Source organism: Podarcis tiliguerta (assembly GCF_965153285.1).
Source record: "Podarcis tiliguerta genome assembly, chromosome: 12".
Classification (NCBI taxonomy): Eukaryota; Metazoa; Chordata; class Lepidosauria; order Squamata; family Lacertidae; genus Podarcis; species Podarcis tiliguerta.
In genome coordinates, this window is record NC_139545.1 from 57,680,808 (window position 1) to 57,703,521 (window position 22,714).

Consider the following 22,714-nt stretch of genomic DNA (forward strand, 5'->3'; position numbering starts at 1 on the left):
TGACAGCAAGTTCTTTCTGATGTCGTGTCTGAATCTCCTTTCTTGTAACTGGAAGCCATGGGTTCGAGTCCTACCATCCAGAGCTGGTGAAGACAAGCATGCTCCCTCTTCCATACACAGCCTGTCAGATATTTGAAGATGGTTGCCATATCTCCTCTCAAGTCTCCTCTTTTCCAGGCTAAACATACCCAGCTCCTTCAACTGCTCCTCATCAGGCTCGGTTTCCAGACCCTTAATCATGGGTAGGCAAACTAAGGCCCAGGGGCTGGATCTGGCCCAATCGCCTTCTAAATCCGGCCCACGGACGGTCCGGGAATCAGCGTGTTTTTACATGAGTAGAATGTGTCCTTTTATTTGAAATGCATCTCTGGGTTATTTGTGGGGCATAGGAATTCGTTCATTTCCCCCTAAAAAAATATAGTCCGGCCCCCCACAAGGTCTGAGGGACAGTGGACCGGCCCCCTGCTGAAAAAGTTTGCTGACCCCTGCCCTTGATCATCTCAGTCACCTTCCTCTGCACACCTTCCAGCTTGTCAACATCCTTCGTAAAATGTGGTACCCAGAACTGGACACAGGACTCCAGGTGTGGCCTGACCAAGGCAGAATAGTCCCTTGATCTGAACATTATACTCCTATTGATGCAGCCTAGAATAGCATTTGCTTTTTTTGCCGCTGCATCACAATGTGGACTCAGAAAACACAGGCATAAAAAGTGGCTTAGTTACAGTGGTTTAAGTTCGTAAACCAGTGGCAAAGGAACACAATAATATGTCTGAAGAGCCAGAGGCAACCAGCTCAGACGCCTTTACACGCTGGCTGAGCATCTCGGATAGACTGAGGAGTGTCAGGATCAAGCCCCTTTGTACCCGAGAATCGGTCCCAGGCCCTGTTCAAGGAGGTTGGAGCTTGTGGCCTCTCCAACTTTTGTGCCCTGTAAGTTCGAGGTCTCCTGTCTATAATTTATGTTATCTTATATTGTTAATATTATTACAATAATATAATAAATGATATTAAGATGCACTGTTATATATAAGCTACGCAATTATAAATTATTATTATTATCATTATACCTGCATAAGCATTATATGCTTACCTTTTTCCGTGAAAGGAGCGCAAGGAGGCTTACAGATAGAATAAAGGTAAAGGTACCCCTGCCCGTACGGGCCAGTCTTGACAGACTCTAGGGTTGTGCGCTCATCTCACTCTAGAGGCTGGGAGCCAGCGCTGTCCGCAGACATTTCCGGGTCCCGTGGCCAGCGTGACGAAGCTGCTCCGGCGAACCGGCACCAGAGCAGCACACGGAAACGCCGTTTACCTTCCCGCTAGAAAGCGGTAACTATTTATCTGCTTGCACTTAATTGTGCTTTCGAACTGCTAGGTGGGCAGGAGCAGGGACCGACGACGGGAGCTCACCCTGCCGCGGGGATTCGAACCGCCGACCATGCGATCGGCAAGTCCTAGGCACTGAGGTTTTACCCACAGCGCCACCCGCGTGCCTTTACAGATAGAATAGGAACTGCTAAAAACATAGGGGGGCGGAAATCATTGAAAAACAACAAGACATTGATAGAATTTAAACTATATATATTTATGAATGTAAAAGATATATAAAAAACATACATATACTTGCAATAAAAACAGCATGGCACCAGACCTTACATTAAAAGCAGTTAAATTACACACACATTATATTATATATTATATCTAGGAAAAACAGAAAAGTTATTAAACACAGAATTAAAACTCTCTCTCTCTCTATATATATATATGAATGAACAACAATAAAAACATCGCAGTGCATGCCTTTTCCTTAAAAACAGTCTGTTCCTAAAAGCCCGTTGGAATAAGTTCTTCGCCTGCTGTCAGAAGGACATGGAGTGAGGCAGCCTGGTTTCTTGTGGCAGGGAGTTCCAAGGTTGTCTTTTAGCAGCCACCACGCAGAGATCTCAGATCTTGGGAGGTTTGTAGGAGTTCTTTCAGATAGCCTGGACCTAAGCTGTATAGGGTTTTATAATTGGGATTCCCACATTGCAGGGGGTTGGACTAGATGACCCTCAGGGTCCCTACACATTCTGTGCTTCTTGGAACAATAACAGCGACATGTTCCCCCTCCACCCTGTAGGGGTCGCTGCGCCGAAAAGAGCCGCCCGGCTTCTCTTGCGCAATCGACTCTGGTCACAAGGAAATTCGCTCAGCACCAAGAGGGTGGGTCAAGGACTCCGCGGGGGTAGAAGCTGCACTTCCGGCTTTCAGTTGACCCTGAGTGTATGTGTATGGGGTGGGGGGGCTAAACGAAGTAAATCAAGACTTAAGAGGGGGCAGCCATAGATGGAGTGGGGTGGAGACGAGCATATTGAGTCCCTTTTCTTTGGGGAACAGAACCTGGAGCCGGGATTACATGGGGCAAATAAAGATGTATAATTTATTATTATTATTACTATTAAATTTGAATACCACTCTTCATCCGTAGCACCATAACATATGGGAGGCACCTTCAGGGAGTTGCCGCACACTTAATGATACAAATAAATAAACGCAGCTACAATTTCCCCAAGGCTGCAGCTCTGTAGCACTCCTTATTTATTACATTTGTAAGATTGCCGGAAGAAATATCAACAACCTCAGATATGCAGATGACACAACCTTGATGGCAGAAAGTGAGGAGGAATTAAAAAACCTTTTATTGAGGGTGAAAGAGGAGAGTGCAAAATATGGTCTGAAGCTCAACATCAAAAAACGAAGATCATGGCCACTGGGCCCATCACCTCCTGGCAAATAGAAGGGGAGGAAATGGAGGCAGTGAGAGATTTTACTTTCTTGGGCTCCATGATCACTGCAGATGGTGAGAGCAGCCACGAAATTAAGAGACGCCTGCTTCTTGGGGAAAAAGCAATGACAAACCGAGAAAGCATCTTAAAAAGCAGAGACATCACCTTGCCAACAAAGGTCCGTATAGTAAAAGCTATGGTTTTCCCAGTAGTGATGTATGGAAGTGAGAGCTGGACCATAAAGAAGGCTGATCGCCGAAGAATGGATGCTTTTGAATTATGGTGTTGGACGAGACTCTTGAGAGTCCCATGGACTGCAAGAAGATCAAGCGCATCCATTCTTAAGGAAATCAGCCCTGAGTGCTCACTGGAAGGACAGATCGTGAAGCTGAGGCTCCAATACTTTGGCCACCTCATGAGAAGACTCCCTGGAAAAGACCCTGATGTTGGGAAAGATGGAGGGCACAAGGAGAAGGGGACGACAGAGGATGAGATGGTTAGACAGTGTCCTCGAAGCTACCAGCATGAGTTTGACCAAACTGTGGGAGGCAGTGGAAGACAGGAGTGCCTGGCGTGCTCTGGTCCAGGGGGTCACGAAGAGTCGGACACGACTAAATGACTAAACAACAATGCCACTTTTTCTTCCAAGGCGCTGAAGATGGTTCATGTGGTTCTCCTGCTCCTCCCCGTTTTATCATCGCACCAACCCTGTGAGGTGGGCCACGCTGAAGGGCGGTGACTGGCCCCCCAGCGCAGGGAGCTGAGTGGGGGATTCAAACCCATGTCTCACCACTCTGCCCCACTGGCATGCATGCATGCAACCCCTCCAAGCAAGGCTGGGGACGCCCCCCTCCTCCCCAAAACTTGGAGTAGTCTCCAGAGGTAGTGCAATGGTCAGTGTCAGACTGGGAAACTGGGAGAGACCCGGGTTCGAATCCCACCCACCCCAGAACAAGGCTCACTGGGTGCGTGGCCTTGCGGGAGGTGGGAATCAGTCTCACTGGCTTCTCTCAGCCTTAACCTACCTTACAGGGTGGTTGTTAGTGAGGGTAGAATGAAGAAGCCGAGGAGGAGGAGAAGAGGACCATGCCCCACGCCACCTTTTGAGCCCCTCGGAGAAATATGGGTGGGATATGAATGCAGCAAGCAAGCAAGCAAGCAATAAATAAATAAATAAATAAATAAATAAATAAATGTGGCACGGCCGGCGGCACATAAGTGCAATAAATAAATAAAAATTTTAAAGGGCAGAAATACCGCCTTAGATCTGCTGGACGCAGCTGATAGGTGTAAATGAAATAATAATAATAATAATTAATAATTAATAAATACAACCATTGCAAGAAATAAAAAATCAGCACGGCTGCCTTAGATCTGCTGGCCGCAGCCGACGGATGTAAATGAAATAATAATTATTAATAATAAATAAATAAAACCACGTGCAAGAAATAAAAAATCAGCACGGCTGCCTTAGATCTGCTGGCCGCAGCTTACGGATGTAAATGAAATAATTATTATTAATAATAAATAAATAAAACCACGTGCAAGAAATAAAAAATCAGCACGGCCGCCTTAGATTTGCTGGATGCACCTGCCTGGAGCTATTCATTCTATTAATTTAATTTCATGGAATCCACATACCGTAGAGGAAAATAGCCAACAAACGAATGGATAGATAAGTAAATAAATAAATGCCGTCGCCCCTTATTTCTTTTTGTGTGTGTGTGTGTAGTTATTTGACGCCCCCCCCCCGCAGAGGGCGCCGAACGGGAGCCGGAAGTTCTGGGGCGCCGCTGGCTGGCGGCACAGGGTGCTCCTCTTTACCCCTTGCGGCGCCGGCAGCGACAGGAGACGCAGCAGCAGCAGCAGCAGCAGCAGCAGCAGCGCGTCAAGCGGCGTCTCCGCTGCCGCCGCGAGCCTCGGAGCGCGCCTCCCCGGTGCGCCTGCGCGCCGCGGGCCTCGGAGCGCGCATGCGCGCCCCCTAGCGCAGAGCGGCGCTGGGCCAGAGTGGGGCTGCGTGAGGAGCTGCGCTCGGCGGCGGCGGCCGCCTCCTTCTTCCCTCCCTCCTTCCTGCCTCCCCTCGCTCCGTCCGGCCTCCGCCTCCGCCTCCTCCTCCTCCGCCGGGCGGCCCGCCCCGCGCCGCCCTCCCCGCCCGGCTGGAACCTCGTTGCGGCGCCGAGCCCCGGCTGAGGGGGGCAACAAAGGGACATGGAGGGGGGGGCGCCGCCCGCACAGGTGAGGCGGGGGGGAGGGAGGGAGGGGGTTAACCCTGTCCTGCCCGGAGGGGGGTGTCAGAGGGGGGGGACATACGACGCGGGGGGGGGAGAGGGACCCTTCCCAGGAGGAGGGGGGTTGGTGGGGAGGGGGACATTCGCACGCTTGGCTTCGGGGGTCCTGGGGGGGCAGCTGCGTATGGTAGGGAGAGGGATAATCTATACTCTGGGGGGGGGGGAGAGGAAAATGTGTGTCTTTTGGGGGGGGAGAGGAAATGTGTGTCTTTTTTGGGGGGGAGGAAAATGTGTGTCTTTTTTGCGGGGGTCCTTAGTCTGCGAGTCTTATGAAAGCTGCGTTTGGTAGGGAGAGGGATAATTTGTGCTGTGGGGGGGGAGGAAAATGTGAGTCTTTTTTGGGGGGGGGTCCTTCCTCTGCGAGTCTTACGAAAGCTACGTTTGGTAAGGAGAGGGGTGAACTCTACAGTGGGGGAAGGGAAATGTGTTTCTTTTTCTGGGGGGGGATATCTTGTGCTTCCCCCTCTGCCTCCTCCTCCCCAGTTAGCTGCCTTTGGGGGGGGTGCTGAGTTTGAGGGGTTCCCCCCATCACCACCACTTTCCCACCCGGTGGGCCTGTCAAAAGCCGGCCCAGACAGCTGCTTGCTGCAGTCCTTGGAGGCTGCCTGCCTGTACTGGGGGGGGGGGGCTCTGTCGTAGCTCTTGAAATCTATGCAAAAAGGGGTGGTGGGGGGGGACAAGCATTTATCACTCTGTGTGTGTGTGTGTGTTTTCCGCCCCCCACTTTCCGATTTTCCCTGGGCTTCTCCTGCCACAGTTTGGCAGATTACACCCCGCCTTCCGTCCCTTAACCTTATTGCTACCATGCAAATGGCACAACCAGCTGGTCATTTGTGGCCTGTGCAGTAGAATGAGAAGGGGGGAGAGGGAGGAGGGAGGGAAGAAAGAGAGATTTGTTTACATCAGGCTTTGTTTTCGGCCATCATTGGGGCTTGGGGCATTTGCCTTTCCAAAGAGGGCTAGCCCCCCATCCCGTAACCGGCCTACTTCCTGCCTGCTCTCCCTTATCCCTAAACCCCCATTCCAGTTGGGAATACCCCTCTCCAGCGAGGTGGTGCTGATCTTTTTAGGAAGAGGGGCGAAGAAGAAGAAAGCGTAAGCGTTTAATCCTCCGGCCCTCCTTGCTTACACAGATTTCACCCAAGGCGTTGATTTCAAGCCATGGGCCACACTGGCGTCTGTGAGAAACCCCCTGATCTCTTTCAACCCTTCATTTCTTTCTTCTGGAGCCTGACACAGACACAAATTCTGTCTCCTGTCCTGCATGTTTCTAACCAGCTGTCAGTAGCCTTGAGTGCAGGGAGAGAGCTAGAGAGAGAGATGGGATGTTGTTGTTAATATTAAGGTGAAGCCAAAACAGATCAGACAGGAATGAGGGGGTTCCTGCTCTTCGTTCTATAGACCAGTTTGGAGAACAGGATGTTATTTCTTCTTTGTGTGGGGAGAGATATTCCATTAGAAAATGTTGGTGGGGTTCCTCAGCAGCTGCCCTCGTTATCTCAAGATTAGGTCTCCTCTGAACAATCTCCAGTTTTCTGAGTCTTGCTCTTAAACTGTGTCTGAAATCTCAGGTGAAGGCAAGGTAAAGGGACCACTCCGGAGCAACTGAGAAACGTGTGTATGTGTGTGTGTTGAGTTCAGCTTGCCCTGTGGTAGAATTGACCCTAAAAACAGTACCATGGCCAGGGCCTTGTAAATGCATAGCAACCCTTCAGCATAGCCTCCCCTCCTAAAAAAATGGTAATGAGGAAGGAGGCGTGGCCACGGGGCTGTCTTCTGATGCACCTGAGGCAAGGGTGCTCCCGGCATAGGATTTCCCCCTGTTCAGTATTCAGTTATTGGCTAAGGCTGCAGTCTACTCAGAAGCAAGCCCCGCTGAGTTCAGCAAAGCTCACTCCCAGTGAAGTGGGATTACGACTGCTGCGGCCTCACGCAAAGGAGTGCATAGACATTCTGCTTCTTAATTTAGAGCTCCCCTGGGCAGGGGCTCACACAGGAAGCGCTAAGGTGTTAGCCAGGAAGTGGGGTTTTGAGAGTTGATGGGGGAACTGCAGCAACCTAAAGCCTCTCTGAAGAACCACAAGCCTGGCTGGAGGTAGGAGGAAGAGAGACTGACTCAAGCTGGCTTCTGCCACGGTTTTGTTATTTGTCAGGCAGTTATGAGGGCCTTTCCCCAGCTGGAGATTCCCAGTGGTTAAGCAGGCTCATGTCTGTAGTGCAAATGGGGCTGCCCCACCAGGCAGAAGGTTGCGCTTAGCTTTGCAGATATTGAATGTCTCAGGGAACAACGGGGCACTTTTTCTCTTGTTTTTACTCCTTACTGGGTTTTTAATTTTATTTTAAACAACCACCCTGTCTTTGATATTTACAGAGTATCTTCTGAAATACATGTTGTGCACATATTAAGATACACATGTGTCACTTGTGGTAACTGAGGGTATATGCTTCTGTGGATTTTTTCCCCTAGGATCCTCAGTCCTTCCAAATTTAGGGAGCCAAACTTAAATTTCAACTGTCCTGGTTTTGGAAGCATCCAGGTCTAGATGAGTGTCATTAGAGCTTTAGCTTCTGTTAGAAGTGCAGCGAGATGTTGAATTACACACACACACATGCACAAAGTTGTGCCATTTTAATTTATTTGTATGCTGCCTTTCTGCAAAAAGCAGCTCTATGAAAAATTCTAAAACCATCAATACTGAATAACTCGCATGCACAAAATCAGTTCTAAAACACCAATCAATATGAGCAGCATGGGCACCTGTGATGACAGGGAGCATTTTGCTAGCTCAGTTCTGTTCCAGATCTTTCTTTTAACAGAGCCAAGCCAGGTAGCCTACACTCCTGCTGTAGCTCTCCTGCCTCTGAGCTAAGCACAGGAGCCAAGTGGAATCATAGAATTGTAGAGTTGGAAGGGACCGTGAGGGTCATCTAGTCCAGCCCCCTGTAATGCAGGAATTTTTGCCCAATGGGGGCTTGAACTGAACCCATGACCCATGAGATTAAGAGTCTCATGCTCTACTGACCATGCTACTCTGAGGGAGCCTCACAGCTCAGAGGCAGTATACCTCTGATTGCTAGATTCTGGGGATAACAACAGGGAAGGGCCATGCCCTGTTGCCATGCCCTGAAGGGCATTTGGCTGTCAGCCAGGATGCTAGACAAACTGGAGCTTTGAGCTAATGCTGCAAGGTGATCTTTATGCTAGCCTTTCCCAACCAGATGCTCTCCAGATGTTTAGGGACTACAATGTCCATCAGCCCCAGCATCATACGGGGGAGCTGATGATGGGAGTTTTCATCCAAAACATCTGGAGGGCACCTGCTTTGAAAACACTTGCCTCATGTAGTTACGCCCTTCCTCTCGTATAGGCAGGTGTTGCTGCAAATGTGTGTGTGCAGGTCAATGGGCAATGCGCTTGCCCTGCCTGTTGGTTAGCCCACAGATCCAAGAAATTCCAAATTATCATTCCATCATGCTGTTTGTACGCCACCTTTCCAAAGAGAAAACCATGCTCAAGGCGGCTTGCAACATAAAAAAAGCTTTGGTAACTGCAGACATAGCAAAAGTAGCCATGAACAATAAGGAAGCACACAACCAAACTGAACAATTTCCACATGAATCGTAAGAGCCGAAATAAAGATATAAGAAATTAACAGCAACAACTGCCCCGACAAGACCCCTCAAACAAAACCCCAGCCCATTAAAATAACAGCTCCTGTACATTCGCACACAATTGCTTGCATGTTTACCCAACAAGGGGAGCTGCTAATGAGAATGGAACCTGTTTGCCCTGGCCTTTTAGCGCTGGATATATCACTGGGTGTGCCCCGTTTGCTCTTGACCAGCTGCGCTCGGGTTTTCCATCAAACACATTATCTCAGTGATCTGGTTTTGTTGTGGCTACTTGCCTAGCAAATTGAGAGTGGGGGCTTGAATTGGGAGCGCCCAGTTCACATTCTTACTGCGCTGTCTTACAGGCGTCTCCTCTGAAGTAAGCCTCATTGCCGTCAGTGGGACTTGCTCTTTTGGATTAGCGTCCTTAGCAAGGGTGGTGGTGAGGAATTGTTTGCCCTCCAGGTGCTGTTGGATCTTCCAGATGCCACCCAAATGGCCAACAAATAGGGATGACAGGGATTCATTTGTTTAAAACAGTGTCACCTTCATTGTCAAGCAACCCCAAGGTTGGGCACAGTGAAACGAAACAAGCTTAAGTTCAACAGCATTGGAGAATCACAGGTTTCTTCTTGCTGGCTCACAGGACTGGAACATCCCCCCTCTCCAGCCAGTTGTAGTTTCAAGCATCCCAAGAGAGCCCACTGAAAATGTGGGCTGCAACAACAACAAAAGGTCTTTTAAGAGTGGCACCTCAAACTTATTATGGCATAAGGTTTTGTGGACCAGAGTCCGCTTCGTCAGAAGTCTTATCCTGACCTGCAAGTACATATATACTTGGTGGTAGTGGTGGGATTATAAAAAGTGAGGTCAGGAGGATTTGACGGCTGCTCCTCTGGAAATGAGGACAATGAGCAATTATTTCTGTCCTCCTGGGCAGAGAGCATTGGCTAAGACTTCCCTTTTCCAAGGCTTCCTATCTTCCCATGAGTCAGTGCAAGGGAATACGGATAGCCATTGCTCTCCTTTGGGGCTTGGTAGGCCACAAAGCCAAGAACAGTAGTAAGGAACCCAATGCAATGGCACTTCCAATTCCCAGCACGTGGTATTCAGCAGTGTTTGAAATTCACCAGCCACCTTTTGCACCTGGCTATCGCCTGCTTGCGACCAAGTGAAGATGCCTGGGAGACAATATGGCGCTTGACACCTCCCCCAACTGGAGGTGTGTGCCTGGGGATCCTTGGATCTTGACTGTTTTCACACATCCTGTAGAATTCTATCCATTGTATTTTATCTGCACAATCGGAATGGATTTCAGGAGCAAAAAAAGTCACATTGCAAAATACAACTTTCGAGCCCCGAATGGCAACTAGGCATTCCGTTTTGGCGACTGTGACCTTGGCTTAGGGAGCAATTTGGCAGCTAGCTTGTATATCTGAGTTTCTAACACGGGTATTCAGAGACAGTGGAGGTAGTAGGCATCCATCCTAACAATGCCTACTCATTTGTACTCAGGCCCACTGAATTTAATAGGGTTAGCAGCGCAGCCCCATTCACCACTGAAGAAGCCAGATGAATAACAGGAAAAGGGGCATGGGAGTAAACTGCTTTAGAAAGTGAGGTGCAAATAAAGTAGTGAAACAACAACTGCCCCTCAACAATCACATCATGTGCAATATGTTATGCTCTTCGTAGGCTCCTTTGGTGATATAAAAATAGCTGTAAGAAACATTCTAGTAAAAAAAAACCCAATGACCCACACTGAGTTCATGCCGGGTAACCAAAATGATCAAGGGGATGGAATGATTCCTCTGTGGAGGAAGGTTGCAGCGTATGGGACTTTTTAGTTTAGAGAAAAGGTAAGAAGCAACATGGTAGAAGTTTATAAAACGATGCATGGCATCTAGAAAGTGGATGGGGAAAAGTTTTCCTCCTTCATACCTGTGGGCATCCCAGGGAAGCTGAATGTGGGAAGATCTAGGATAGATTAACGAAAGTCCTCTTTCATGCAATGCATAGTTAAACTGTGGAACTCAATGCCACAGGAGGCAGCAATGGCCACCAACATGGATGGCTTTCACAGAGGATTAGACAAATTCATGGAGGGGGAGAGAGCTGTCAACGGCTACCAGCCACGATGGCTATCTTCTGCATCCACAGGGAGAGGCAGCAATGCTGTCATCTGGCTGGCCACTGTGAGAACATGATGCTGGGCTAGATGGGCCATTGGCCTGATCCTGCAGGCTCGTCTTATGTTCTCAAGTGTGGAGCAGTGCATTCATATTTTCATTGCAGGACAGTGAGCACTGGAAGCTGCTTATCCTGGATCAGACCAAGGGTCCATCCAGCTCACTATCACCTTCACCAGTCTGGGGGGACCTGTGTGCCTCTAGATGTTATGGGACTACAACTCCCATCGTCCCTGACTTGGTCATGTTGGCTGCTGGAGCAGATGGGAGCTGGGAGTCGATGTTTAGAGACCAACAGGTCTACCACCACTGCTCTGCACACAGACTATCAGTGCCTTTCCAGGTTTTCAGACAGAGATTTTTGCCAGCCCTTGCCTGCAATTGAGCCTGGGACCTCCTGCGTGCAAACCAGTTGCTCAGCCAGTTTGCTGTGGCCGTTTCCCTTACCTAACCCCTGTCTTTTTCTTCAACCAGGCATCAGAACTGGACCGGGAGCCTCGGCGACGGTTTCCTTCGCGGCTCCCCACCGACCCCGACCAAATGTTCGAACGGGAAACGCAGACCGCCGAGATCTCTCTCACCTTGGTGGCGTCGTTCCAAGCGATGGAGAAGAAGGTGGAGTCCCACGCCACGCGGTTGCTGGATTTGGAGGGCAGGACGGGGGTGGCGGAGAAGAAGATAATAGACTGCGAGAAAACAGCTGTGGAAATCGGGAACCAACTGGAGAGCAAGTGGGCTGCTTTGGGGACGCTGATCCAGGAGTACGGGCTGCTGCAGAGGAGGCTGGAGAACATGGAGAACCTCCTGAAGAACCGTAATTTCTGGATTCTCAGGTTCCCCCCGGGCTCCAAGGGAGAAACCCCCAAGGTAAGGGAATCTTTGGTGCTGCAGGATAATGGTGTATCTTCCACCTAGATCCGAGCATGCAAACCTGAGCATGAAAACAACTAATCAGGATGCGGCAGCTAGACTGGTGACTGGGAGTGGCCGCAGAGACCATATAACACTGGTCCTGAAAGACCTACATTGGCTCCCAGTACGTTTCCGAGCACAATTGAAAGTGTTGGTGCTGACCTTTAAAGCTCTAAACGGCCTCGGTCCAGTAGACCTGAAGGAGCGTCTCCACCTCCATCGTTCAGCCCAGACACAGGTCCAGCTCTGAGGGCCTTCTGGCGGTTCCCTCCCTGCAAGAAGTGAGGTTACAGGGAACCAGGCAGAGGGCCTTCTCAATAGTGGTGTCGGCCCTCCCATCAGATGTCAAGGAAATAAACAACTATCTGACTTTTAGAAGATATCTGAAGGCAGCCCTGTTTAGGGACGCTTTTAATGTTTGATGTTTTATTGTGTTTTTAGTATTCTGTTGGAAGCTGCCCAGAGTGGCTGGGGAAACCCAGCCAGATGGGCAGGGTATTATTATTATTATTATTATTATTATTATTATTATTATTTATTATTGCTGCGAAGCTTTAAAAGGAAATTAAACAAATGCATGGTGGTTGACAAGTCTATGAGGTTGCAATCATTGAAGTCAACTTCTGAGTAGGCATGTGCAGGACTGCATGGTCAAGCAAGATTTATGGAACCTCCATCTGCAAGAGCAGTCTATCACTGAGTCCCAGTTAGTGGGGAGCAACAGCAGGATCAAGTTACTGCCTTCAGGCCTTCTTTGGTTGACTATGGTTGGAAAACAGGATCTTTGAGCAGATGGACCTTTGATCTGATCTAGGGAAAACTGGGACTTGGGAAAACAAGGCCCTGTCTAATGTCCCTGGGCAGGGTGAGTCAGTGTTGAGATTGAAAGATTTAAAAAAAACCTCTTGAGCCTTTATTTTGTTTCATCTCGGTTGCATTTAGTTAACTCACGTTGAGAGGAAAGGTTTGCAGAAATAGCTCACAAGAGGGAATCTAAATTTCTTCTTTTTTATTTAAAGAAGATGAAGTGAGACAGCTGTCCAGAAGAAGCTATAATTTACATAGAGATGGAGTCTAGATTTCTGCACAATTCAGACATCCAATTTCTGCAGTTTGAAATAATTTGTGATGGTGAAATCGGTTCTGCTTAATCTATGTCTTTTGTTTGGTGGCAAAGCTGACAGAGGGAGGAGAGTTCTTCTAAGGCAGAGACGCTGTTGGACTACAACTCCCATCATTCCTGGCTATTGCCTCTGCTGGCTGGGGCTGATGGGAATTGCAGTTGACAACATCTTGCACATTCCTTGGGAATAAGTGATACTGAGTTCATGGGAACTTACTGCATAGGATTGAGCTGTTGGGGATGTTTTGAATAAGGACTAGGAGGCGAGGGACCGGTGCTCACTCATTTGATGCTTAGGAGGACAACCATGGTGATACTGTAGTTAGTTCACCATGCAGTCATGGTGAAGATATACATGCATGGTTAGATACTAGTTCAGAAAATAAAAATGTTCAATCCAAGATCAGTCAAGAGAATGGGAACATTATTTTCGTAGAAGCAAAGAGAGCTACTATCCGCATGTGATTAGTGCCAAACAGAAGCAAATTTGGAGAGAATCCACACATTTGTTTTTTAATATACCTCCACCACGTAGTCCACTGGCTTAGCAGTGCCTTGCAAAACACATATCAAACAGGTCGATTTTTCTGAAACTATGATACACAAGGCCTTTGTGAACCAGATGTTAAGGGGAAAAGATTGGCGTACTTTTCCACAATGTTGTCAATAAGAGAACTTACAATGATTGATTTTGGCCCAGAGGTTTCCAGCTGGGATCCTAGCTCTTACAAAAGCAGGTGTGAAACGTTGGTTGGATGAGAAGCTTGGAGAATACTGACAGCTCTTGTGGTTGCAGGTGCCCGTGACGTTTGACGACGTGTCCGTCTATTTCAACGAAAAGGAGTGGGAGAAGCTGGAGGAGTGGCAGAAGGAGCTGTACAAGAACTTAATGAAGGGGAACCACGAATCCTTGATCTCTCTGGGTAACGTTGCACAAGGCAGTTGTGGACTCCAGCTGGCCTGGACAGGGAACTCCATGCATCCTTCTGAGTGCAGCATTTGTCTCTGGGACCAGATAATCACAGGGCACTCTGCATATGCCGTCCCTACTTAAGCCAGATCATTTGTTTAATCTGCTGGAAGCCATTTCCACTCTCATTACGTCCGGCACTCTGGACCATTGTCTGTTCAGCTGATTCTTTGATTGATTGATTGATTGGGGAATGGGCATCCCCACCTTCCAAATCGGAATCTGCATGGTTGATCTTGTCACGTTGATAACCAGCCTGGAATTGCAATCAGTGTTGTTACAAGCTTGTGTCTGAACCCAGCATTCCTGTGTCTCCCTACACACCTTGCCAAGAGGTTTCAGACCTTTGGCCAGAGTTATAACACGTGTTCATTACAAATACTGTATGTGTTTACCCTTAACCTTATGCCCCAGGAAGTTCACTCACAAGAGGAATAAATCGGGTTTATTACATGGACTGAAAGTGAGAGGGTATAGCAAATTGTGCCTCAGGCAGCGAAGTTAAAAGCAGGAAGCAACTCGTGTGAGATACACACCTTGATCTAAAGAGTAAAGAAGGATCCCTATCAAAAGCAGCCTGCGTTTTGGAACATGCCATTAATTCCCCCAAGAGGAAGAGCTGTTTGGCAGTGGAACGGTCTCCCTTGGGAGGTTGTGGACTCTCCTTCCTTAGAGCAGCCCTTCTCAACCTGTGGGTCCCCAGATGTTGTTGAACTACAACTCCTATCACCCCTAGCTAACAAGGCCAGAGCTCAGGGATGATGGGAGTTGTAGTCCAACAACCGCTGCCTTCGAGGTTGTTCAGCAGAGGTTGCATGGCCATCTGTCAGGGATGCGTTAGCTGTGATTCCTGCGTAGCAGTGGGTTGGGCTAGATGACCTTTGGGGTGCCTTCCAACTCTAAAATTCTATGATTCTGTGATTCTATGAAACGTAAAGGAGGCAACAAAATAAAATATGTCCCTACCTCCACACCCCTCTCTTCATGTAAAGAGTATGATTTACAGGCAGAAACTGTGTCTTTGCATCAAATTACCATATTTTTTGCTCTATAAGACTCACTTTTTCCCTCCTAAAAAGTAAGGGGAAATGTGTGTGCGTGTTATGGAGCGAATGCAGGCTGCGCAGCTATCCCAGAAGGCAGAACAGCAAGAGGGATTGCTGCTTTCTCTGCACAGCGATCCCTCTTGCTGTTCTGGCTTCTGGGATTCAGAATATTTTTTTTCTTGTTTTCCTGCTCCAAAAACTAGGTGCGTCTTATGGTTTGGTGCGTCTTATAGAGCGAAAAATACGGGTAGATGTTGGGGAATGAAAGATAAGATTCATGCCTTTCCAGTCGTCAACAGGTTTACCATACCTATTAGCCAATCACCCATTCCCACTACCCTTCTGAGAAATACCCCTCCTCACCCTCTCACTATATAGAAGGGTCTGGTGACTTCTGTTTCAGAGTATCTGAAGAAGTGTGCATGCACACAAAAGCTTATACCCAGAACAAACTTAGTTGGTCTCTAAGGTGCTACTGGACATTTTTAAAATTTTTTTGGGGAAGGATTCTTTTAAATACTTTTTTAGGGGGGAAAAGTTTTTTTAAGGACTTGATTCTTTTAAAGGATTTTTTTGGGAAGAGTTTTTTAAATAATCTTTTTCTAGGTTTTTATTTATTTATTTCGACTATGGCAGACCAACAAAGCTACCTACCTGAATCTATTAGCTGCCTGTTCGTTCAACACTTTGATGCTGTGTGTTTTTGGATCTGTTCATGAAAGTAGTTCACCTCTTTCTTCTCCTTTTGTCTCACGTTAGGGTTAGGGCCAGGGCCTTTTCAGCACTGGCCCCGACTTGGTGGAACGCTCTGTCCCAAGAGACTAGGGCCCTGCGGGACTTGACATCTTTCCGCAGGGCCTGCAAGACAGAGATGTTCCGCCTGGCCTTTGATTTGGACTCAGTCTGACCCTCATGTTTCCCTCCCCTTATGATCTTGATTTATCGGCTACTTTTAAAATGAAGCAGCATTTTAAATTGCATTTTAACCTGTGTTTTAAATTGGGTCCCCCCCCCCCACATTATGTTTTTTACTGTGATTTTATTGGTGTTAGCCGCTCTGAGCCCGGCTCTGGCCAGGGAGGGCAGGATATAAATAAAATTTATTAATATTATTATGTTTATACTTATTTGTTTGTTTATGTGCAGAATTTCTCCCCTGCCCGTCTAGCGGCCATGCACCACTCGGGGTGGCTTACAACAATTTTAAATCGCAACGCAATCAATATACATTTATTTATTTGTCAAAATTTATTTGCCGCTTAATCAACAGAAATCTGTAAGCGGTTTGCACATAAAACCATGTGAAACAGTCGTTTAAAATGGTGACTAACTGTCTCCTAAACCGGTGACCCTCTTGTTCTTTGTCTCCAACAGACTATGCAATTTCTAAGCCGGGCGTTTTGGCCCAGGCAGAGCCTGGTACCGACTCGATTCTTGGAGATGAGCAGGACTCAGAAGAGCAAGGCAGTCTTCCTGACCCTACTGCAGGTGAGCAACGGGACTGTGTGATTTCTGCTGCAGGTCTGTCTTGGTGTGTGTGTGTGTGGGGGGGGTGTCCTGCAACGAAAGGCACTGCTTTAAGTTCAGACAGAACTGTTTAGTCCTGCTTCAGTATTTATTTCTCTCTTCTTTTTACAAACAAACCCCACTGTCACAAAACTCATTTTATGCAAATCGTAGCCATGATGGCTGTGCTGGGCCTCCAGAATTTGAGGCGGGGGTGCTTCTGAATCCTAGCTGCTGGAAACCACAGAGGGGAGAGGTGCTGTTTTGCTCAAATCCTGCTTGCAGGTTTCGCATGCTAAGAGCAGCCTAGCTCCTGTCAGTATGCCTTTCAACTGATGTGCAGCAACTGGGCTCAATAGTTGGTTCTGCCCCGACTGGGCTAGGTGACTGGAGCACTTTTAGAGACCTTGCAATCCTGGGAAACAGGTCCCAGTGCCCTGGACCCACAACTGTGCATTGTGAGCACCAGACTCATGCAGAGTATAAATAACGCGGAAGCTAGCCGTGAAGCATAACTCCTTTTATTTATAATAGCTACTACAAACTAACGAACTACTGGCTTGCATGAGTGTTATAGCTCCCACTCAGCCACCTAGTCACAACATAGATAAGACTCTCTCTACAAACAGAGTAAGGCATTCAGTCAGGAGCGGAAGAGGAGAAGAGCACTTTCCGCCCACTCCTTTCTCAAAACATCAGATCAGGAGATTCTTGCAATGGGAGGGGGTGAAAATATCAACAGCTGCTGGACTTTGTGCCAGCTGCAGCTTTAGGGGCAGCCCCATGTAGAGGGCATTGCAGCAGTCCAGGCAAAAGGGTGGGATATTTGTTGTTTAGTCGTGTCCGACTCTTCGTGACGCCCTGGACCAGAGCACGCCAGGCACTCCTGTCTTCCACTGCCTCCCGCAGTTTGGTCAAACTCATGCTGGTAGCTCCGAGAACACTGTCCCACCAGCTTGTCCTCTGCCATCCCCTTCTCCTTGTGCCCTCCATCTTTCCCAACATCAGGGTCTTTTCCAGGGAGTCTTCTCTTCAACATGAGGTGGCCAAAGTCTTGGAGCCTCAGCTTCAGGATCTGTCCTTCCAGTGAGCACTCAGGGCTGATTTCCTTCAGAATGGAGAGGTTGGATCTTCTTGCAGTCCATGGGACTCTCAAGAGTCTCCTCCAGCACCATAATTCAAAAGCATCCATTCTTCGGCGATCAGCCTTCTTTATGGTCCAGCTCTCACTTCCATACATCACTGTTGGGAAAACCATAGCTTTAACTATATGGACCTTTGTTGGCAAGGTGATGTCTCTGCTTTTTAACATGCTGTCTAGGTGGGATATAAAAGCGATAGATTTATAAATAAGCTACCTAGTCTGGAGTCCGTGTGGAATGATGGTGCTGCGTTCCTGGTGCATCCTAGTCCAGTGGAAGAACATGCAGGTTCTGGCTGTTGAAGGGGGTTTCTTGAGAACAGCGAGAGCCACTGCCAGCCCCCTTCCTTGCTATGTTGTCGCTGCAGATGTTTGCTGATCCTCCTGCAATTTTACATTATTGTAATAGAAATAAAAAATCCTCTTCCTTTCTGAATCCTTCCTCCCGCAGCTGGCATCAGAGTGGTGATCAAAACAGAGGAGCCCCATTCCGACGACTGCCCGGAAGACCTGGAGCCGCACCAAATGTCCGGGAGCTCGGAGGGGGATTTCCAGGGCCTGGATCAAGAAGCCCCCTGCAGAAGTCCTTACAGCGCAGCCACACCTCTGGGGAACTTTGCAGGGAATAACCTCGAGGAAGTGGGCGACTACGACATGGGCTTCGGGGAAATCAAGAGAGTAACTGTCCAGCACGGCACATGCACAGGTAAGAGCTTGCAAAACAAGGTTTATTAAATTTCTGAGAAATCAATCAACTTAACCAAATACAACTTGATGGCTGTTCCATCAATACTGCCCCAGTGTTCCAAAGGAGCCTTAAGATAAATAGCATAGCCAGTGGACTATTTCGCTCTAGTAAGTCTCTTTCTCTTGCACGCGATTGTCGGGGTCTTCGAGTTGGTGGCCAGGTTGCACGGAACAGCAATGGGTCCAATCTCCCTCTGGCAGCATGCAGTTGATGTGTCAGTTTTTCTAACGCATACCTGCGCATACCGTGAGTCAGGTGTCAGACCCTGGCCTGATTTCAAGCATTTAGAGACAGTGGTAACTCTCGACGCGAACGGGATTTGTTCCGGAGCCCTGTTCGCATCCTGAGCAGAATGCAACCTGCGCATCCGCGGGTTGCAATTCGCCGCTTCTGTGCATGCGTGTGACGTCATTTTGAGCATCTTCACATGCGCAGTCAGTGAAACCCGGAAGTAACCCGTTCCGTTACTTCCGGGTCGCCCCGAAACGCAACCTGAAAATGCTCAGCCTGAAGCATCTTTAACCCGAGATATGACTGTATTTCCATCTGTGCTGCTGGAAGTAGAGCAGCACAGGCGCCCTTTGATTTTCTGAGCGAAGTGGGCCAGGGAGCTTTCAAGGGAGTCTTGGGCTGAGCTGGGGTTTGCATAAAGGTTTCCCAGCTTATATTCTGGCTCTTGCCATCCACCTGTTGGTGCATGAGTACGAACTGAGGGTAACTCTGAGGCTGGGGAGAGCAGCACCTCTCAATCTTGCAGTGCAAAATTCCTTTCCCCCTACCACTCTCCCTTGATCAGTGGTGTTCCTGGAGGGGTGCGTGGCTATCTCTCTTCTTCTCTCCTCACCCCCAGCCCTGCTGATAGAGCAAATTCAGCCATTCCCCAAAGCCATATAACCACTCTGATCAAGGTAATAATAATAATAATAATAATAATAATAATAATAATAATAATAATAATTTATTTATACCCTGCCCTCCCCAGCCAAGACCAACACCGGTATAAAAACAATTGATTGAAATACAACATTAAAATGCAGCCTCATTTCAGTAGGAACTCAAATCAAAAACTTTTGGGGATGAAAACGTCAAGTCTTCACCAAGGCTAACTATCCAGACTGGTCCTACGTGGGCCAGAAAAAAAGCCAGGGAAGTCCCCAAATAGGAGTTACAACACAGAAGGAGAAAGGAAAAAGGAAAGAGGGGATCAAATTGACTCCAAGCCAAAGGCCAGGTGGAACAACTCTGTCTTACAAGCCCTGTGGAAAAAAATCAGATTCTTCAGGGCCCTGGTCTCATGAGCCAGAGCGTTCCACCAGGCGGAGCCAGTGTTGAAAAGGCCCTGGCTCTGGTTGCGGCTAATCTGACTTCCTTAGGGTAGTCTGTGTGGATTGCGAAAGTTGCAATTTTTTTAAAAAAGAAAGAAAAGTAATTCCAACTCTTTAGCATTGAGAGGGTTGCAGTGAATCATAGAATCATAGAGTTGGAAGAGACCACAAGGGCCATCGAGTCCAACCCCCTGCCAAGCAGGGACTCATGACTGTCAACAAACTGGCAGGCCGTTTTCAGGAAATCCTGGAGAAACTTTAACCCTGAAATGTTTCCCCTGCCGATCAAGTGACGCCCTGACCTTTCCTTTTGTTTCCCTCCAAGATGGCGGCATTGTGATCAAAATGGAGGAGGAGGAGGAGGAAGAAGAGGAAGAGGAGGAGGAGGAGGAAGAAGAAGAAGACCCTGTCAACCTGGAGCCGCGTGGGCTGTTCTCCTCGAGAGCGGAGCCCCCCTGCTCGCTGAATTGCAACGTGGAAGTGATGCGGGAAGAGAAGCGGGTGGTGAAGCCCTCTAGGGCCACGGTGGGCATCTGCGCCCCTCTGTGCGAAAGGGACAGTGGCGTCGAGTCGCGGCCGGTCACCCTCCAGCAGAGGAACCGGACGCGCGAGAGGCCGTACATCTGCCCGGAGTGCGGCAAGAGCTTCATGCTGCGCATCAACTACATAATCCACCAGCGCAACCACCTCAAGGAAGGCCCCTACGAGTGCCACGCCTGCGACCTCAGCTTCCGCATCAAGCAGCAGTTCCTGCTGCACCAACGGCTTCACACCGCGCGGCGCGGGGTGGCTCCCCCGCCCCGGCGGGGCCAGGCCTACCCCGACAAGCGCAGCCTCAAGCCGCAGCCCAGGCCCCCGCCGGCCCCGGGGAAGCCCTACAAGTGCGGCGAGTGCGAGAGCAGCTTCAGCCACAAGTCGAGCCTGAGCAAGCACCAGATCACGCACGTGGGCGAGCGGCCGTACTCGTGCGGCGAGTGCCGCAAGAGCTTCCGGCTGCAGATCTCGCTGGCCATGCACCAGCGGGTGCACGCCGGCAAGAACGAGCTGTCCTTCATTTGCCCGCAGTGCGGCAAGGCCTTCAGCCGCCCTTCGCACCTCCTGCGGCACCAGCGGACTCACACGGGCGAGCGGCCCTACAAATGCAGCCAGTGCGACAAGACCTTCAGCGAGAAGTCCAAGCTGACCAACCACTACCGGGTGCACACGCGGGAGCGGCCCCACGCCTGCGGCGAGTGCGGCAAGGGCTTCATCCGCAAGCACCACCTGCTGGAGCACCAGCGCATCCACACCGGCGAGCGGCCCTACCACTGCACCGAGTGCGGGAAGAACTTCACCCAGAAGCACCACCTCCTGGAGCACCAGCGGGCGCACACCGGCGAGAGGCCCTACCCCTGCACCGAGTGCGCCAAGTGCTTCCGCTACAAGCAGTCCCTCAAGTACCACTTGCGGACACACATGGGGGAATGAGGACTGCTTCGCCCCCTTGCTCTCCCCCATCGCACTAAAGCCCGGGGATCGGGGAACTGACGGGGTGGGGAGCTGGGGGTTGGGGGGAGAATCCTCCCAGTGCACCCCTCCGCCCTCTCCCCTGCCCCGTGCCCCGGGAGCACAGACTCATGGTCTCGTCCTTCAAGTAAATAACGGGTTTCAGAACCAAACTAACCATACCTGTGTTGGCACCGCGCCACCTGCCAGCCCTGAACTCTCCGCCTTGCTTCTGCCTTCCCTGCCCTGTTCTGCTCTTTTTTTTTATAATAAATGTGGAGTCTGATTTTTCTTTGGTAAGCAAATGCCTTCAGGTTTTGGGTTTGTTTCACGAGTGTCTGGGAACTCTGTATCCTGGGGAAAGCCCAGGTGAACAGAAGGTGCTCAAGGAGCTAGTCTTGAGTGTGTGTATGAGCATGTTTAGACCCGAGGAGATAAAGCCCCAAAGGACCCCTTTCAGCAGGGACAGGAGGAACCCCAGCGTTGCCACATTTGCCTTAAGATGCGTTGTGCAATGAGGGGCGCCATCCTTGTGTGTACTTTGCACTGTTGTTGCACAGTTTGGGTCTTCTTTGACACTGGGCAGAATTGACATATTATTTGTTTCCCCTGTGGGAGAGAAGTTTGGATTTGTAATTACTCAGGAGGTGGGGGAAACATGCTGGGAGAAGAAACTGCTTGTGATTATTTCAGGAAGACTCCATTGGTTTTCTTCCCCCTGGTACATATGAAGCATCCTTAAAGGTAAAGGGACCCCTGACCATTAGGTCCAGTCGTGGCCACTCTGGGGTTGCAGCGCTCATCTCGCTTTACTGGCCGAGGGAGCTGGCATACAGCTTCCGGGTCATGTGGCCAGCATGATTAAGCCGCTTCTGGCGAACCAGAAAAGCGCACGGAATCGCTGTTTACCTTCCCGCCGGAGTGGTACCTATTTATCTATTTATCCTTACCTGGTCAAATGGCGGGTCCTTCTAGCTTGCTATTTCCTGCATTGATTGCAGGAACTCTCAGGGCTCCTAGACCTTTCTCCCCGAATCCCCTTCTTATTGAACCTGGAGTTTTTGCATTGCAAAGCTGTAGGCCATATGCCTTTATTGAGGGGCATTTTAAAACTTGTGATCAAAAGGGCTAGAAACTGGGATGTTATAAGACACCATATACTGTATTGCTATGGTGGTGCTGTGAGGTTCCAGATACTGAAAAGGATGCCAACCAATTCTTCCCTGGAGCCTCTGAGGGTGAAATAAAGGAGTGAGGATCTTTGTGGCGGCTTCATACTTCCTTACCTCCAGTTCCTTAGTCCTCTGGAGTGTTGATGGGAGACAGGAGGGATGTATAGCTTCTCTTGGCCTGGGTTTAGCAGTGAATGATTTATGTTCCGCCTCTGCGGCTGGAGGCAGCATGTCTCTGAATACAAACTGCCAGGAATCACAAGTGAGGGTGACACAGGAGGCAGCAGGGGCCACCAACCTGTGGCAGGGAAGACCCCTTTCAAAGACACCCAGTGCAAGGCCAGAGGCTGCCAGTGGGGCAGGGTCACTGGGACTAGCGTTGACAGGTAGCTGGCTCAAAAAAGCTGCCCAGAACCTCTCTGCTGCTAC

At 49.3% G+C, this 22,714-nt stretch overlaps 1 protein-coding gene across 1 annotated transcript; it reads left to right on the top strand.

Annotated features, from left to right (window-relative positions):
* Positions 1-4,709: 4,709 nt before the first annotated feature.
* On the top strand, positions 4,710-21,418 carry LOC310660891 (zinc finger protein 777-like). Its single transcript, XM_083406371.1, has 6 exons — positions 4,710-5,003; positions 11,332-11,724; positions 13,689-13,815; positions 16,283-16,396; positions 18,007-18,261; positions 19,954-21,418. Exons 1-6 carry the CDS (start codon positions 4,977-4,979, stop codon positions 21,093-21,095), a joined length of 2,058 nt encoding a protein of 685 aa, XP_083262497.1. The 5' UTR covers positions 4,710-4,976; the 3' UTR covers positions 21,096-21,418.
* Positions 21,419-22,714: the final 1,296 nt, after the last annotated feature.